Source organism: Epinephelus lanceolatus, chromosome 23, assembly GCF_041903045.1.
Source record: "Epinephelus lanceolatus isolate andai-2023 chromosome 23, ASM4190304v1, whole genome shotgun sequence".
NCBI lineage: Eukaryota > Metazoa > Chordata > Actinopteri > Perciformes > Serranidae > Epinephelus > Epinephelus lanceolatus.
The window spans coordinates 11,303,848-11,323,457 of NC_135756.1; the positions used below are offsets into that span (position 1 = coordinate 11,303,848).

Consider the following 19,610-nt stretch of genomic DNA (forward strand, 5'->3'; position numbering starts at 1 on the left):
GAACTGTCAGGTCGGGACAGCACTACTGGCAGGAATCAGCTGCTAGCTAATTAACTCCCATAACAGTATGAGATTTTTACTGTATGATAACCGAAACCGAAAATATCGCTGTTTCATGGTATCACAAAATTATTATTATGAGTCAGAATGACCGTTAAAGGAATTAAAACAGAAGGGTCATCTTTGGCTGACAAACCTTTTATTAATATAATTGAAATTTGAAACCATTTTTTTAAAATGGCAGTAAATTTGCCCTTTTAAAAAATGACAAAAATGTAGTTGAAATTCTCCTTCAAGTTTTTTTTTTTTCAATATCGTAGACAAAAAAATAAACATGGTATGATGATCTTTAATTTTCATATCATGGTACACCTTAAAACCGGTCTACCGCAGCAACCCGACTCCCAATGTGGTGCACAGTGCTGTAAACTGAAGAGAGGCAAAATTAACCAGTAGACAGACACGTGAAAAATATTCTCAGCAGTTAACCATTGACACCCCTAGCTCCGATACTCACCTATGGTCATGAGCTCTGGGTAGTGACCAGAAGAATGAGATGGCGGATACAAGCGGCCAAAATGAGTTTCCTCTGTGGGGTGGCTGGGCTCAACCTTAGAGATAGGGTGAGGAGCTCGGACCTGGAGGGAGCTTGGAGTAGAGCCGCTGCTCCTTCGCATCGAAAGCGGTCAGTTGAGGTGGTTCGGGCACCTCCTGTTAGAGGTGTTCCAGGCATGTCCAACTGGTAGGAGGCCCCGGGGCAGACCCAGAACCCATGTCTCCCAGGGAGGAGCTGGGAAGTGTTGCTCAGTAAAGGGACGTCTGGAGCACCTTGCTCGGCCTGCCGCCCCCGTATGGATCTAAATAGATGCATTAGTGACTTTGGTGCAAATTCATCTCTCAGATCAGCACTATGTTTGATCGTCAGAGGGGATCTGTGTGTCTGAGTGACTGTTGGCTGAAGGCGAGCTGCCCAAAGTGCTGCCTCTCTGAATTTGTTTAAATAGGAATTACGAGTCGTTTGCTCAGTCTCGAAAAATGACGACAAACGACTCGCATGCTTAATTTATTTCTCGTTTTATCTATGTTGTTGATTTTTTTAATGTGTTATTTTATGGATTCTGAATGATGTATTTATTAATTGAAAGAGATAATGATTTTATTATATTTTGACCCTAAAGCCTCGGATTACTCCGAGGGATGTTTTTCCTTTTAACGGGGTTGATTTTTCTCTTTTTTATCTTTAACGCATACTTTTTTGTATAAATGTGAGTGTTTTAGAGTTCATGTGATCATCATCTGTTGAGTAGCAATTTACCTACAAATCTTTTATTACCTTCTATTCTGTCACAACTCCTTCTCCCACCCGTCCCCGTCCCCTCCCAGTTGAATAGATCCTGTGTTGATTCTTGTCTGTTGGGGTTTCCTCTTCTCCCTGTAGCCAGAGGTGTTGGGCTATGTGCGAATAGAGACTAGGTTAGGTTGAGAAACTTCCATATCTACACCTGAGCTTTTTCAACTAGTGCCAGTTATCATTTAGCAAAAAAAAAAACAACAAAAACACAGAAGTATTCTGAGCCACTGTGGTCGATGCAGAAGAACGTTTGTGGGACTTCAATGGGATGAGTGAGGTTTTCCTTTGAAAAAAAAAAAAAAATACCAGTGCTGATGTGAGATGTGTGTTTTGCTCGGGGTGCGCAGTTCTTCACTCTCAGGGAATGATGCCATGGACATAACCTTTGATTAACCACCAGCCACGTCATGGATGCAGACAGGATGTTCTCAGCGCTCGCTCAAGACTTTAAAAAGATTCACCTCCTGCTTTGGAGCTGCTGAGGTTTGTTTTTTCATTGCTCAAAAAAATAATAATTTCATGGTCGTGGTTTTTCAAGTTGTGATGATATGCTGTGCTTTAACCGGTTAGTCGTCGTACCGTTAGGCTGACTGTTACAACCTCTGTTAACATGAATCTGGTATTGTCCCCCAACTGCTTCCTAAAGGAACACTCCAGTCTCAAAGTTACCTTTCGTATGTGAATCAATCGTGATGTGTTACCTTGAATTCTGGAAGAAAACTTTATTTTTCTCACACGGAAACAGAAAATGGTAAACATATTGATAGTGACATAACTGTATGAGAACATCCATTTACAGACTCTCACACGACTTGTGCTGAATATTCCAAGTCTAATTTAAGGCTCAGACACACTTCCTGCTTTGCTTTGAGAGGTGAGCTTTCCGTCTTCCTACTGGCAACGTCGGGTGAAAGTGAAACATAAGATGCTGCTGGGTCTGGAGGAAACATCTGTCAGAAACTTGAAACTAACTTCACCGTCGTGAGGCAGCTGCGACTGGCTTAACAGCAGTGTTTCAGACTGGAGGAAGAGATGCGATTTTGCGCAGTCACAAAAAATGGGCTGCATGGGGACGTCCCACAGGGGGTCCATGCTGACATCAGTACATCCGAAAAACATGTATTAACACCAAAAAGGTTACTATTCAAGACTGAAAGTGGAACTTATTTAAGTTTTCTCGTCCAAGCCAGACTCCATTGACAAAAACAGTGATTTTACCTTGCTTAACATGGGAGCTTGTGGTGCACCCCTGCCTTGATTTTTTTCTTTAATTCTGTGGCTCCAGTGTTTACAAGGCTCAGTTCTGATACCCCAAAGTCACACAGTAACACAAACTAAGTGATAGAGGCAGCAGTAGACCAGCAGCAGCTCCAGTGTTCAGTGAGGTAAAATCGCTGGTTTTGTCAATGGAGTTTGGCTGTACAGAGAGCATAGCTAAGTTTACCTTTCAGTGCAGTTCCCTGTCAGAAAGTGGTGTCTGTTTGAGAAGTACTGAGCATACAACTGGATAAATGAGACTTACAGCTTGTGTAGTATAATCCAAGAGTTTGTTAAACATGGTCCCCATTCAGTCAATAACTCAATATGATCAGCGTTTCCTGTTGAGGCATGTGAGACAGATGAGTTTCCCTCTTGAATTCAATGTACGTCATGACTGATTTACAGATGGTGATTCTGTGGGTGAAGTATTTCTTTGACACGTGTTCAGCTCAGTGTTAAACACCCTTGTTCGGTTGACTTTAAACGACATTACACCCAGGCTAACTGTTGCCAAGTAGCTTTAAGACCACTCTTTGAACAGCGTGAGACTTTGAAAGCTTTGCTCAGGTTGACTTGTAGTGCACATGACCCGCGAGTGACTGTGTGATCAATCATTCAGCCCTGATGAGGTGTTTCACATAATCCTAACACAAAAGAAATGAGTGTTAATCACATTGCCAGACTGATTTCCTCCCTCCTTTTTTTCCTTACACTACACTTTGACCTTTTGAACTCTTTGCATGTCAAGTCATTGAAAATACGAGCTAGCCCGCAGGCAGGGTTTGTTATAAGCTGTAGTATTCATCGTACAGAAGCTGTCCCCCCTTTTTGCTTTTAAACACAGCTCTCTTTCAGCATTTGTGTTATGTGCGTTGGTTCTTGCAATGGTTTTTTCCAGATTTAAATGGCTTATGATTTAAAATATACAAACACTGGCTAACTGTGACACTGTTAATGCGTTGCATTTTGTTTCTGCATTTCAAAAATTGCGTGTAAATAAAACTAATGAAATAACAAGCTTGTCTTTTTAATGTCGAGCCCAGACTAACACACGAGCGGTTCAAGATGTTAAATTAAGAGAAAACAACAGTTTAACATATTTAAAGATAATTTTATTAGTCTATGTACAACAGTGACTTTCAGAATATCCTGATTTCCACAAAGACATGCCCGGCAGCTTGAATCCCTCATGGTCATCTATTAAACAAAAAAAACAAGATAATGTTAACATCAATGGACAAAAACAAATCTAACACTCAGCTGCCAGTTTATTAGGTACACCAAGCTAAAACTATTGCAGTCTAATACAACAGTCCTGCAGTAAATCCTCCATTCATGAAGGTCACAATGTTTGGTTTTTGTTCAAACTGTTTTAAAGACTTCAACTTCAAGACTTCAAAGAATTCAACTTTATGATCATTTTGGAGGCTGTGATTTGTAAAGTTAAACTGTCATTTAGCCTGCCTTCACTGATAAAAGCGGAGAGGGCAAAATAATAGGAACACCTGTCATGACGGGAGGATTTACTCCAGGGCTGTTGTATTAGACTGCATTAGTTTTACCTCGGTGTACCTAATTAACTGGCAGCTGACACCTCCTGTGATCATAATGACATCAGATTTTTTGTCACAGTAGGAAAATCACAGGTGTAAATAATAATTGAATCCAAGCTCTCAGGTTACAGGGACAATTATTTTAAAGTGCACCATTGTTAATGTTATTAATATCGCCTCTGCTTTTCCTACTGTGACACATCATAACCTCTACTGTGGGAAAAAAGTCTATTCTGCAACAACCTCTTTAATTAAATGGGTTGATAAAGCTATTTCTGTGTTTTTAGTGGGACTTGATTTACCACAGACACAATTAATGGGGGTGAAAATGGCTCTTTTATGTCATGACATAATCAAATAGTCGCAATGTGTCTCCTCCACAGACACATCACTGAGACATTTTGCCAATATTTGAAGAATTACTAAACATTCAAGGGCCTATTCTCATTTCTGAACAGTCATATTCAGATATGCAACTGCAGGGTACTAAACTAGAACCATTCACTGACCAAATGCTGTCGAAATATGCAAGTAGTTAGTAGATTTGCTTCACTCAGCAGCCCATAAAAACAATGGTAATCCATTTAGTGGCAGGTAAAATCTGAACATTCACAAAATCTACAGCTTGTGTTCCTCATCTGATCAGAGCTAAAACACAGGTGTGTTTAGAAATGTTAAACATAGAAGATGCTAACAAACCTTTGACAGCTTCAGAAAATCTGAATGAGTTAGATTTAGGTGTACTCTACCATTAGTTTAAAAGATTTATAGGAAGAGCAGGTTTATATCTTGTGTTTTGACATTTTGACAGTGGTATTACATAATTGGGAAGTAAAACTGGTTGCCCAGATTGGTAAATGTCCGAGTATCCATTAGAAGGGTAACTTATTTAAGCAGAAACAGTCCTGAAGTTGCCGTCACTAAACTCACCAGACTCCATCTAAATAAACAGTAATTTTAGTGTGTATAGAGGCAGCATATTTTCACATCTAACTTTGTGAATTAAGAGTTTATTTCAATCAAACCAGAGTTGGTGATTGTTGGAACAGTGGAAAGACAAAGCAAGATGTTTTTGTGTTTTATTTTAATTCTGTTGATTTCAAATGAGGTGTGTTTTACAATGATGAAATTGCTGTTTATTTAAGGAGTCTGGTGGGTTTCCCAACAGCAGTTTCAGGGCTGTTACCCTTTTAAGCAAAAGAAACTGAAGAAGTTACCTTATTCCTCGTCATCTGCTGGAATTCCAAGCTCCTCGTCCGTCCACTGGGAGGCATCAGGCCAGGGGAAGTGACCCTGCAGAGGAGAGAGGTAACTTAAATTCCCATCATTTCTATTTCACATCCTAAATTAACAGATTGTTCCTGTCAAGTTTGTATAATATGGCAAACTGTAGATAAACACCGCTAACAGTGCACACGTTACAAATATAGGCAACCTAATTTCTGGAGCAACCCCTTGACTGCATGTTTGTTGCTCTGAACCAAAAACACCAAGGCAAATTCTTTGTTTCTCAAAACAGACTTGGCGATAATCCTGTTTCTGTTTTCTGAACAGAATATCAGATCAATCTGTCAACACCACGATAGCTGACCAGTCGGCTCACTCAGACCTGACTTATGATTCCTTCAGAATCCCGACATGAATAAAACCACCAAATTCACAATAAAGTGGCAAGTAACAAGGCCAACATGTTTTTACAGGTCAGTAAAGTAATTCTGCTGTTCCAGGCATTCATTTTCACTCCAGAGCTTCTAACTTACCTGGGTATAGTTTACCACACTGGATACATTAAGAATATTTTAGATGCATTTCAGTTGAGATTGTATTATGTTGCAGCAGATAAAAGGAGGGCTTTCTTCTTTATTAATTATTATATATCTTGGCGGGTAGCTTTTGAAATTCAACAAGGAATCAATAGAACCTTATCTTTATCCATAATAATACATCATAATTTATATGTTTATTGAATTTTATATTAGAAATCTTGGTAATGTGTTAAATAAATGTAGTGGATCAAAAAAAAACAACAAAAAAACACAACAGCTTTGCCTCTGAATTTAAGTGGAACAGAAGCATAAAAATAGAAGAAGATTAAAGTACTTAAGTACAATGTTATGATACTAGTGCTGTATTTAATTAGAGTATTGGTGTAAATGTACTTCGTTGCTTTGCACCACCGCATCCACCTGCACCTGAGCGTCATGCTCAATGAAAACAGGGATGGACAGTTTGTACAAATACATGTTAACTTACCAGTACTGCATCAGGGTCGTGCCAGCAGTGCCACAGGATCCAGAACCACATGGCCCCGCTGAGCAGCTCGGACTCGAATATCTGTTTCTTGGTTAACTGGGGATAATGCCTGTACTGCGGCTCGATGTGCGGTCCGCCGCTGGCCCTAAAACACACCGAAATCACTTAATATCAATATTCAGACATTATTAAATGATTTGAAACGTCGGCTAACATTTAATTTAGTGTGATAGATGTAAATAACTCAGCTGTTTTTAATTTGCCGTTGTGTTTGCAAGTCGTTTCTGCAGCTAATGCTAACAGCTAACATGCTAGCGGGCTTGACGGCACTTACTTTCTGGTTGTTATTCTTTGTGTCCCGCGTCTGAGCAGCTGAGTTCCGGTCCGGAGGACTCCCAGCGCCCGTCCAAAAGAAGACATGGCTGCTGTTTAGCGAACAACCGTCTTCTTTTGGGTTTAATGTCAAGATATATACGAGGTAAAGCCCAGCTCGTCGAGGAGTCACCTTCTCCTCTTGTCAATAAACGACCTCCTAACAACGACAGCTGTGATTGGACAGAACGTCACGACATCCTTTGGTCCTTTGCGCTAATTGGCTGGATGAAAGTAATGTATGTAAGACACAGCGCCCCCGTGTGTTCTCCTGGAGGAAGGGCGTTTCCTTTGAAATAGGCTGTCAATTATTATGGTGATTTTTATTTTTCTGATAAACTGACCTCTTACAATAAATAAGACACTTTAAAAACCCTCTTGGATTAGCTGGAAAATGCACTGTCACAAAGCTGAAAATGTTTTTCCCCCATGAAAAGGACAATGACACTATAAAAGTATGATTAACTTATATTGTTGTAGCTTTAAAATATCTAATAGTATATAATAACAGTAGTTAAAATTAGTAGCAATGAACGATATTGGATTTTTTTTGCAGATGTCCAATATGCCGATATGTAACTATTAATTTCACTGATACCAATATCGATATCACTTTTGCCCCTGCCTAATTTTTAGTGGATTTAATATCCTAGTATGCATTCAAACTCTTATCCTGATGGCCAAACAGCAGATGCAGACATGAAATACAATACTTTAAAATATATGTATGTATTAATTTATTGTGCAAATCAAGTAAAAGCATGTTCGCCAGTTCAGATAGTTCATTTTAAAGCCGATTTGGCCGATACTGATGATATACCGATATTATCAGCATGTTGGCTGATTCCGATATTTCATTTTAAAGCCAATATCGGCCGATACTGATGACATGCTGATTTATCGTGCATCCCTAAAAATTAGTAAAGGCTGAAATAACTATAGAAGAAAAAAGCAACATACAAATTAATGCAGTGGTAATTAAAAAACGTGTATGACAGGCAATATGTTATTGCAGAAGTAGTACTACATCAGATTTCACTTTGTTGACTTGTAGCAGACAGCCTGAAGAACAGCAGGCTGCACTTGGTGGGTGTGACAGCAGAGGAGTGGGTGTGAAGGTAAAGGTGTGGTCAAAACAGAGCAGCAGATCATGATTGTTGACTGTATACACCTGTGTGAGAGGTGTGTGAGGAAGACAAAGCCAGTGTGGAGGACAGTGGCATGAGCAGAGGAGTTTTTGAGCCACACAAAAGCATTTTAGGCACACGAGTCATTCTCTTTTTGACTGATCATTACGAGCTCCTTGAGGTGAGTTCTCCCTTCTCAGAGGAGCTTGGAGAATGACAGTGTGACCATGAAGGACTGTTGATTGTTGGATTGTGATTGTTGTTGTAGTGGAGCGGAGGAATCAGGAGCTGAGTTGTACTCCAGTGCAGAAAACGGATTACAACGGGGACATCAGCTGATGTCTGACCCTGGATCACTCAATGCTGAATAGTGTGGTAACTCTTTGGATGCTAGTCAAAGGCTCTCCTCCAATCTGTCTTCACTCATTCAACTCACACTCATACAGTAAACTCTGGTACGCCATCCCCAGTCTCCTCTCCACTCATTGCACAAACTGGATTTCCCCCCTCAACCCCTCTGAGACTGACTGAAGCTGGAGTATATAAGGCCTAGGCTGCTCCCCTGAATCCTAATTGGCTGGCTCAACTGCTCGTCTGGTGCCCAACTAATTTAATCAATCATTGCAATAGTAAATTTTGTTCTTTTAGGCCTTATATTACGCTACAGACTGGAAGTACAGATACTGCACAGTTAAACAATACTGATATTGCACCTGAGTCATTGATTATAAGCAGGAAAAAATAAAAGCAACATAGACAAGCTGAGTGGGAGAATTTACATTATTGCACTTATCAAATTTGATATGCAATATATCACAATTAGTAGACCTATACAGATACGAATATTTTAGGGATTTAAGGATATCTGCTTTTATTACCTAGAAAATCAAAATATACTGTTCGTAGCCTTAAAAAATTGATTTTCGCCACATTTTTGGGAATAAAATGTCACATAAATCAGGCTAGGAATGATTTATTAACAAATCCCTCTGTAAATATCTTCAGAATATAGTTAGGTGTATAACTGGAAAGTTTGGTGTACAAAGGTGCTACAGAGGCTGAGATGTTCGACGTTCGATGTTCAACTCATTTTGAGAAAACAGCATTCAAAAATTTACATTGGGGAATTTAATACATTTCTATTGGAAACAACTGCTCAAACAGAATAAATGTTCAGACCCTGAGTAATAATGTTATAGTATATTTCAAGCTCATGGAAACTGATCATTTAATAACATGACAGACATATAAGGCCTACAACTGTAGTAACCCAACTACTAAACATATTAGCCTACACTGCACAATGCTAACTTTTTGGTAAATTCGGGAGAAACTTACTGCCGCAAGTAAACAAAATGTAATAAAATAAACGTCTAATGTATAATTTGAATGTTTTCTTTATCGCAGTTTGAAAGAATACATATTCAAAATTGACCACTGCATGAAAACTCAAAATTCGCCATAAGCTTATTTTCAACAACAATAAAACTACAACATTAAGATATAACAATATGTCATAGTGTTACATCAAGTGTTTGAGTTTATGATGGGTACATGATTGATTGATTTTAACTATGATTTCTTCTTAAATCTTATCTCACTCGGTACCTAGGTCCAATAGTTTGTGGCTCTTACATAGATCACATTAAGGGTAACACTGAACTCTAGAGTGCAGGGAAGTAAAAAAAAATGTAAATAGTAAAAACATTAACAGATTTACTCAACTCAGTGTTGTAATTTCTTCATTATAGCCTATACATGCCTCCGTCTTGCCCGTAAGGCCCACTAGATGGGGTCAAAAGCTAGAACAAAGATGGCGGGGGTGAACTCTACAGGATGATGTAGTTATCAGAATCACAATCAGCTCTATGGGCCAAATATGTGCAGGCTACACATATAAGGAATGTAGGCTGCTTTATAGCTTTGCCCTCAATGTAGTGACACAGAAACAGCAGCTGGGAACAAGGTTATTGTGTTGTATATGGGAGTTTATCCTCTTTTAGAAAATTAGTGGAGGGAAATGAGGTGCTTATGTAACATGGCTAACACCAAATCACTGCAGAGATGCTGAGGTGTCTCTGAGGACACATTTCCATGGCTAACTGTGGTTCGGCCATACTGCCACAAACACATGAAAGAACATTTGCACTCAGGTCTCCTCTCGGTCTGCAGCTGCGGTTGTGAATTAGAAGAGCACGTCAACTTCTCAGGATATGAAAACAGGAAATAATAACACTGGTGGCGAGAACGCGCACGGCGCCGCCGCCCATGAGTGCTCGACCCGGCCGTGCACTACAAGAAAGAACTCCTCGACGCCATCTTGTTCCCGACAACGATAACGAATTTCGCTTAACAACAGGAAGTCACACTTTATCGCCCGATTAAAATAGTCTGTTTACTACTTTAATGGGCGAAACATGGCGGTGTCTGTTAGAGCTATCTGCCTTTAACCCACCGGGAAGCCTCTTTACGGAAATGAGGCACACACACAGAATGTTGTTACCTAATGGCGCCTGGTCGTAGCTGCTCTCCAGTTGCGCCCCTCTCCCCTCACAGCTCAGAGCCCGCCCACAAAATACTGGTTGCATGATGTCATCAGTAACCAACCATTTCTCAAAAATAACCAATTTTCATCAGCTTCTTTTTCGACAACCATTAACCTCCCACCGACTCTGCGTCACTATCTTTACATAAAAGATCATCTTCACAGCGAAAACGCGATGGGCTCATGGGAACATGTTATCCTCTCCGGAAAAACAAAAATCAAGTGACCCTTTCATCGCTGCGTCCTCCACAGCCGTTTAGCAACATTTCCGTTCAGCAGCGGGCAACAGAGGCTCGATCAGCCCAACTTTTACCTCCGTCCTCCCCCCAAGTTTATTTCTAACAACCCGTCTGACCGTGCACCAGCAGTTGCAGCGGCACTGCGCCAGTGCGCATGCGCGGGAGGATGCGGTTTAGGGTGGGGGAGGGTCAATAAATGGAAACGATGAGAACATCCTCTCTCAACATATGATGTCAAAGGGATTTCTACAGACACATTTCTGGAGGTTTGACAGTAAACGATTCACCACAACAATAAAGCAGTCGGAAAAAAGGCTACAGTTATTTTATTTCAGTGTCAAACACGTCTCAGCTTACATTCAGCTGGTTAATAAATCAGAGGGGCTGTAAACTGCAACTAGGAGGTGATGGTTATGGGGTGTAAACACAGGCTGTAATTGTTATGAGTGTGTGTACACTGTAAGTTTAAATGTTTGCAAACCTTCAAAAATGTGAGTGAAGTGAGCTGAGGTAGATTTGACTTTTATTAGTCCCACACCAGGGAAGTTCACAGGTCAGAAGCAAGAAAACAAAGGGAGAAAAGTGATTTAAAAAGGATTATAAAATTTACAAAAATTATAAATTAGATTAGAAAAATACAAAAAGGAAAACAAATCCACTTTTTTTTTTTTTTTACAAAAAAAATCCCAAAAAATAGATAAAATAATACAATATAGAATCTATATACAGATACTATATATCCATGATAAGATTTTTATTAGTACCACACAGGGAAAATTCACAGGTCAGAAGCAAGAAAACAAAAGGAGAAAAAAAAGTGATTGAGTGCTTAAAAAGGATCAAAAATATTACATAAAATTAAATAATTGGATTTATTAGTCTGACACCGGGGATATTCACGGGTCAGAGGTAAGAAAACAAAAAGGGAAAAAATTGATCGAGTGCTTGAAAGGGATAAATAAAATGTAAAAATTAAAATTAGATAAAAATACAATTTAAAATCTATATACACCTTTCACTTACACAGATACTGTATGTCCATGATGAGACTTTTTTAGTCCCACACTGGGGGAATTCATAGTTGAAAAGCAAGAAAACAAAAAGTGATTAAAAAAGATAAAAATAATACAAAAAATACAATTGGATAATACACCTATATACACCTTTCACCTATATACACCTTTCACCTATACAGATACTGTACATCCATGATAAGACCATTATTACTAACACACCAGGGAAATTCACAAGTCAGACGCAAGAAAACAAAAGGATAAAATGAGTGACTAAGTGCTTAAAAAGGATAAAATATTAAAAAAATAAATAAAAACAAATCACAAAAAATAAAAATTAGATATAAACTACAATACAAAATCTATATGAACTTTCATTTATACAGATACTGTATGGCCATGATTGACAGTTGCAGAGGATAAACTGAAATACACACATGGTGTGTAGTATATTTACTGTAAATATATAGAGCCTGTAAATATTATTGCATAGTAAGCATCATAGAAAGTTGCACATACGTTACACTGTATAATCACACAGAATATAGATAACTACATATATATGTGTGTGGAGTAGAAGTAATGCATGTAAGCTGCTGTATTGTAAGTGGATGTATTACATGATCTAATCAGATATAAAGTTATTAATTTTTCTCTTTAACGCCCCGTTCAAGACTCGATCCAATCAGATTTCAGATTCAGATCAGAATACGTCTGAACAGCTGGGCCCAGAGATGACCTAAGACAGGCATGACCATAGTCTGACCCGGGGGCCAATCATGGCCGGGAAAATTATTTTAAACCGCCTGTGGCTTGTTGCTCAAAATATACTATGTGTGGCCCACCGATAGATAGATAGATAGATAGATAGATAGATAGATAGATAGATAATTCTGTTACAGCAACTAGATAATTTAAGACAAGATAAAAAGAAATATATGCCAACAATGAGTCCCCATTATATACAATATTTATAAATAGTAGCTTAAATTAAGAGTGTGACAACTTAAAACAAAGAGACCGTTTATCCCTGGCCTTCATCCTGATATGTGCACTTGAGATTTTGTCCTAAAGCCCAGTGTGATCTGTGTAAACTCTCAGGCTTTAGAGTGTGTGTGTGATTTATGACACGTCCAACAATGTCGTGGCCCTGTATGGTGTGTGTTCTTTGTCCGTGATTCAGTCTTATTGGTCAGTGTTTCATAGACTACCCCTTCCTAACATCAGTTAAATATACAAAACGCTGCTCTTGTGTAAGGGGGTTACATAACAGCTTAGTTGCCTCCTACTGCGCTGGGTAGCGGATTTAGGTGCTCCTTTTCAGCCATGCCAGTTGTAAAATCAAGGATTTTGGTCCAAAATAGCCACATCTTGGTTTTGGAAATGTGGGTGTGTGTTACAGGCATGCTTGTGGTGATGTTAATGAACGATGTGGACTGGCCTAGAAGCTGTACTTTATGTTTATCTAATATAAAAAGCAGACATTATAATAAAGCAAAAGCATTGTAGGGGTTGAGTGAAATATAAAGTAGCTTTGTGGCTTCGTGCTGAGGCAAAATACCCTTATTCACCCTGAGAGGAAGAGGAGGAAATGGGAGGGGAAACAACAGTTAGTTGAAACAAAACCTCCTGATAAAAACATTCCCACAGCTGACTTCACTTTGAGATAATCAGAGAGATTGCACGGCCATTACTGTACCCAGCACACCACACTGTGCTGCAGAGCGTGCTGCACAGATATGTCTGATGGGCTATTTTTAAAACTCTGATACCTCCACCACCACCACAGTATTAGGCCACGACTACAGCCAGTTTAATTACCACGCAGCCTTTAAATGATTTCCTAAGATCCAGTTTGTCCAATTGTTTGTTTGACAACCATTGTCTAAGCTAAAGAGCGCAGCAGAAGGTAAATCCAGATCGCTGCCGACAGAAATAGCAGAGTCTTGAGGAATCACAGGCTTGAACGCGCGCGGAGCACGGTCACGGTGCCCCTGTGAAATCGGGAGTGTAGCCCCGCAGTATGTGGAGGCGGGGCTCGGGTTTAGTCGGGGGGAGGGAGGGGGGCTCGTGGGGGAGGCGGAGTCTCGGCAGTCCTGGCAGGGCCGCCATTTTTGCAAAGGGAAAAGAGACTGGTTTGAGGGGATCTAATTTCTAAAAGTCGCCGATGACTAGGGCACAGTTTTAACGGTTTCGAGTTGATTTCTAGTCAAATTCGGGTCACCCCGTAGAACGAGAAGCAAGGGATTTTTCACGGGAGAGGACTCTGTAGAGGACACCTTTGAATACAAACATTTTAAAGCTTTGCTAGGGATCCGCAGTGTGTGGACAGAAGTATTGTTTTGGTTGTGGAAGCTGTGTGGAAAGCGACGGGGGTCTTACCCAGGTCCCCTTATTCGCTATTCAGATCATCCAGAGTGGACATAAAACGGTAAGCAAACTGCATTTAGTGGTACTTGTAGGGTGAGCACAAATCTGACCTGGAAGGCTATTGTTGGCTTTAGTTAGCTGGCTAGGCACATCATGCTGATGCTGGCTAACGTAGTTGTAGTATCAGCTGAGTTTAGCTTGCTAGCTAGCTTATCAACACCGTTAGTTCAGGGCATGTGGATATTCTGTCCCTTTTCTTTATATTTACCGTGATAGGAGTTTGAAAACCGCTTACTAGGTGACGCAAGTTTCCAATGTTAAGTGTCAAGTTGGTCAGCCAGGAGAGCACTTGCTAACTAGCGCATGCTACTAGCTCAAATTAGCTTGACACAGACCGAGCAGGGCTCTGACTCCTCTTTGATAGTGTGGCGATACACGAGACGTCATACAAAGTTATCGGGTAAATATTATTTACACGTCGTGGTGATCGATATAATTGTTTGCCACATAGTTAAAGCAGCCTTTACGCTTAAACACATTACCGTTATGAGTAACGTAAGACGAAAATTAGATTAATGGCTGTCCTAACATGTAACGTCTTTGCTACAACAACAGTTAACATTGCCAGCAGTGAACTTGTCCTTAAAAATACGACATATTAGTATCCACGCGTTGACTTAACTACAGAAGGGGACTCAGTTGATGTTGAGCTTGACAGAGAGAGACTGCGGGCCATATTGCGTACGGTTTCATCCCTTTTAGTGTAAATAACGTGACCTCCTAATGTAAAGCTACCCGCTTTATTTTCCAACCACTTAATTCACTTTACATTACCGAAGGTCCTTGCAGCTGTCAGCAAACGCGCCAGATCTCTTTTTTTACCCCCACATCCCCATATACTCGACAACAGTGTTTGCAACACTGTCACCCAGCATGAAAACAGTACATTTAACATCAGCTACAAACTTGAATTTGTCGTGGTGGCTCCCACCCTGCTTACCAGAGCACGGGACATTATTTCCGTTCAGCGCAAATTTCATACAATGCCACTGTTCAAAGCCGGAGAACAATGAGCGTTTACATGCATGTAAACAGTTATATGAAGATGTTTAGACTGTTGTGTCCTAGTCGACTCGGAGCAAGAGCAGCTGTTAAAATAGCTTAAATGCCTAGCTACATTGCGCAGTAATCTCATAGGCGACTGAGCTTTTATGGAGTCGTGGTTATGACAATCGAGAATAGACCCAATGTCAATCGAGAGAACTATTTTGTTATAATCTGAGTTAGAAGTACATGTAGCGATCACTTAATTTAGATTCAGGGGTGTATTGGGTTCAAATGCTGCAAGCGTGGGGGAGGGGGTGTTCCATTTGGGCATCTCGCCCCAGTCATACAATTTGTAACTCCATCTCGATTGGCAACCCCGGCCATGCTTAACTACACTGTCGCAATTGCTTTAACCCGACCTGAAATAAATAAATGTGCAATAGGCTGTGGTTTGCAGCCCGAGCTCGCCTCTCTCATCGCTGGTGTTGTCGCTCTTTCCTGTTCTGTGACGAGCCAAGTATTAATCCACTTCTTTCGTGTCGCTGCTAGCTTACTTTGCTAACTTTAACCCTCTACGCATTATGCCGTTAGCTCCCGCTAGCTTTGTACGCTACGGTCATTTTTTGGCCTTTATTTACGGTCCAAAACGAACATATACCCCAAGTATCATTGTTTTAAAAGCTGCTTCTGTCGCCTTCTGTTATAAAAAGTCACATTTAAGGCGCTTCGTGCCTCCATTTTTCCGCTACTCCGAGTGCCATTACATTTAGCCTGCTACATTTCCAGAGGCCATTGCTGGCCGTAATTGCTAGCCGATTAGCTTACTGGCTCTGCTGTCGACGAATTCACAAAAAAGCCCTAATGATAACAACACAGAGACTGTACGGACAGAGTGATACTTAAGGTAGAGTGTATGAAAGAGGCGATTGAATGCATTCTTGGGGATTTTCCTCCCATGGCGAGGCTCCCCTGGCCACACGATTGTCTCGCCGTCCTGAGAAAAGCGCTATGAAAATGGCGACAGCACCAGGGTGTTGTGGTAACATAATAGCAACGTTGTACCCTCCACACCCCTATCGGCAGGACTGACTGCAGCGCCGACATACTCACTGGGAAGCAACTACACAACACATGATTCTTTTAAAAAGAAATCTAGATAGAGTTAAGGCATAGCAATAACGTCAGGCAACCTGGATCATGCCTCGGTAATACTGCGCCTTTGGCTTGTCATAGTTACAATCACTGACGCTGGTGTGCCTATTCCCAACACGAATAACATAGTATTCCTGTAACATGCGTCACGGCTTATGCTATTGCTCGTGTTTCGTGTTGTAATGTTGGATGTTGGGACATGAGGTTTATTATGATAAAACATGAGACACAAATGCTGCAAAATACAGTGAAAAGCACATTGATGCACTTTATTAACACCAGTAAATGTCATTTAGGCACAAAAGCACAACTCTGAATATAAATATATTGCAGATTTGCTTCTTTACCACACATCACCTCCCTGAAACCACCTTTACAAAGTTCACATAATGTAGTTTGTCTCCTACACCCATGGTTTGCATTTCCTCTTTACTTTTAAACATTTAGTGTGATAGGAATGCACTCAATATTTCATTGAAACATATTAGGATGTGAGCTGGTTAGTTATGATGGTTAATGATTAGCATCTTGAATTTTAATCTCTGTGAAGGACAGTTTAATGCATGTAGAGACTGTGAAGATCAAGTTCAAAGGCAGAAATCAGTTGAATATTTAATCTGCTGTAGCTCAAGACTCAACCTAAACAAACACAGCAGATTTATTAGACATTATAAATTGTGAGGAATGTCCCACTAAATGTTTAACAAGGTAATATAATATTCTACAGTTGCAAGGTACATGCTTCAAGTTCACAATAATATAAACAATTGTCTTGATCACATCTACTCTTGCATATTCCCTCAGCACAATTCCATATAATAGGATAGGTTTAAAACTGGATGTTTATTAATGCTGTAGGCCAGGAAATTGCATTTTAATCACATTCCATCTAACATCAGAAAAATGAAAATATGCAACAATCCAAATCAAAGCTAGTTCCCAGGATCATGTTTTCAAGCCTGTGGGCTCTCGCAAAGCCCTGCGATGGTGTGGCACAGCTGTCCTTTCCTCTACGTCACCCTGTGGGACAAACTTTGGCACTTTATTCAGCTGGAATGCCAGTTCGTGACTATTGCCAAGTAGTGTTTTTTCTCTCTTTCCCTCCTGATAATTTCAGTGTTAGCCAAGTGAAGAAAGGGAACATTTAAAAGTTGCTGTAGCATGTGAAACCTCTGTCATTACAGTTCAAACAATTGACAACATAAATGTGGTTTACGTGACTGTAAACAGCTGTGTAGCTGTCGGGTGAGGAAGTTGCATTGCTGTCAACCACAGTGCAGACTGTCAGTGTTAGACCAAGAGATGTTTTAAATACAGAGATGCTTGTTTGACTAAAGCACCTGTCTGTACATTGAGCAATGCACAATACAGGCGTCCAAACCTCTTCAAACTAAACCATATGAAATAGGCAGACAGACGAGGGCCAGTTTCAAGTCACTTTATCATTATTTAAACCATAAATGCCGCTAAGCACTTGAATGGACTGTATAGCTTTTATCCACTGAGGGTCAGCTGTAATGAAGTTCAGCTGTCTGTGGATACGGTTCACGTAAGGGTCTTCTCTTTTGTGGAGGGTTTATTATTACTAGATGAGTGAGAGGGCCCTACTGTGCTTAATCACTCTCTGCTACATAATACACAAAATCCCCAGCCGTCTTCCTCTTTGTAAAGGAGCCGAGGCCTCTGTCCTTGATACTCATGTCTTCTTTCTCCTCTCTACATGATATCAGAGGTGAAAGTGTTAAATACCTGACTGGCTGCATGTGTGCCTGGTTGCCCTGTGCAGCAAAGTGTGTGTTTGCTTGCTTTGTTGACAGAGATGGTGACGGGAGGCGAGCTGCTACTCCCCCTCTGCCATAGGGATGGGGCACTCTGGCAGGCGGCAGGGAGTCACAGCAGTCTCAGATGACACACCTTTCCTCTCACCCTAACCCCTAGACACAGTTAGACACACACACGATCAAGTAGCCGGCACAGAATGATTTCATTTTTCACTGTGCACAGCAGAGAGACAGTAAGGAAGCTAAGCAGGTGCAGAGGATGCCTATTGGTATATTGATATATTGATAGGGCAGATGAAGGCCACATACGCTTTCTCTTCCTGTACTTGGAGGAGCTTCACTTGTTATTGTCCTCTTCCCTGTCTCCAGATAATAAACACATCCCTGAAACAGTAGCACCAGTGTGTAGGTGATATGTTTGTCTCTGTAGATGCACACCTCACCATTTGGGGTTAAGCTGTGTGGCTGTGGCCCGGTCTCCAGTGATCTCACTTGTGCAGTGCCCAGACCCTGAGAGACCCAGAGACAAAGCGGCCTGGCTCTGGGGCCCAACACAGTCACATGGTATCCCAGCTGGGAGGAGAAGCCGGGGCTCAGGTGACCTGTTTTTGTGCTGCTAGCTGGGCCGTAACAGATCCCTCTTTAAACTAGCAAGCTGCCTCCCCGACAGGTGGCTTTAGGGCTGCTGAGGCTGCAGCCCTGCTACACCTCCCTAACCTCCTTCCTGTTGCCGTGCCCGCGTTACAATAGAATTTATGGGTGGTAGCACAAGTCAGGATGGGCCGAATAAAGAGGGGATGTGCCGTCAATGTTGGTGATGTAACGGCGCTGCGGTCCAGGCATGAAATTGATCCTCGAACACTGCTGTAATGGGACCTGAGTGGCTCTTATTGTTCTTTTGCCCTGTAGATGCTGAGTTATCTCTCCAAATTTCCTCTGGCCACACATGCACATGCATAGCTCACATTTTTAGCTAGCTGCACATTGCATTCTCCAAATGCTGTAATTAGCTTCCAGCTGCGTATATGCCCGCTCTGACATCCAGGATAGCTCTCCAGGATCAAGACACAAAGTCATAACGGCCTTCACACGCTCAGCCGCACAGATAAGGACGCAGCTCTGTGTGAATTGGTTCGTTTAATGTAACGCACACCTGTCTAATTTGCACAAGGAACTCACCTTTGGCCACACAGAGCCAGGCTGTGATACTCTGTAAGTGGGAGCGAGATGCAGAGATCGTGCCCTGGGGGGTTCTCCTGAACAGACATTACTCAGACTACAGGAGGGCTGCCCCAGCTTTGCTGCCAGATCCTGTTCCTACTGCCTTTAACTCACTCACTCCCTGGCTGTGTGAATTGAGCACAGGGGATAATGTTTTGCTTTTTGTCCTTGGGATGCTGTAGCAGGATTATATGTCTCACGTCTTATCACATATAAATAGTATCCATGTAGATAAAACACCAGAGCATGCTGTGATGCTTTTTTAGGTTTCAGCTCCATCCTTACTGTGAAATAAGCATATAATGTAGCTTTGAAAACCTCCTAAA

At 41.0% G+C, this 19,610-nt stretch overlaps 2 protein-coding genes across 7 annotated transcripts in view; one reads left to right on the forward strand and one right to left on the reverse strand.

Annotated features, from left to right (window-relative positions):
* Positions 1–3,701: 3,701 nt before the first annotated feature.
* On the reverse strand, positions 3,702–6,958 carry ndufb2 (NADH:ubiquinone oxidoreductase subunit B2). Its single transcript, XM_033614424.2, has 4 exons — positions 6,752–6,958; positions 6,418–6,562; positions 5,382–5,457; positions 3,702–3,808 (listed from the first exon to the last, which is right to left on the reverse strand). The coding sequence occupies exons 1-3, from the start codon at positions 6,835–6,837 to the stop codon at positions 5,383–5,385; spliced, it is 306 nt and encodes a 101-aa protein (XP_033470315.1). The 5' UTR covers positions 6,838–6,958; the 3' UTR covers positions 3,702–3,808; position 5,382.
* Positions 6,959–13,823: 6,865 nt separating this feature from the next.
* kmt2e (lysine (K)-specific methyltransferase 2E) overlaps positions 13,824–19,610 on the forward strand; it is a 33,549-nt gene continuing 27,762 nt past the window's right edge. For 3 of the 6 annotated variants that reach the window (XM_078165184.1, XM_078165186.1, XM_078165188.1), the window contains exon 1: positions 13,824–14,144. The gene's annotated coding sequence lies outside the window, so the exon portion shown is untranslated. The remainder of the gene's footprint in view (positions 14,145–19,610) is intronic. The other 3 variants (XM_078165183.1, XM_078165185.1, XM_078165187.1) reach the window with 1 other exon arrangement.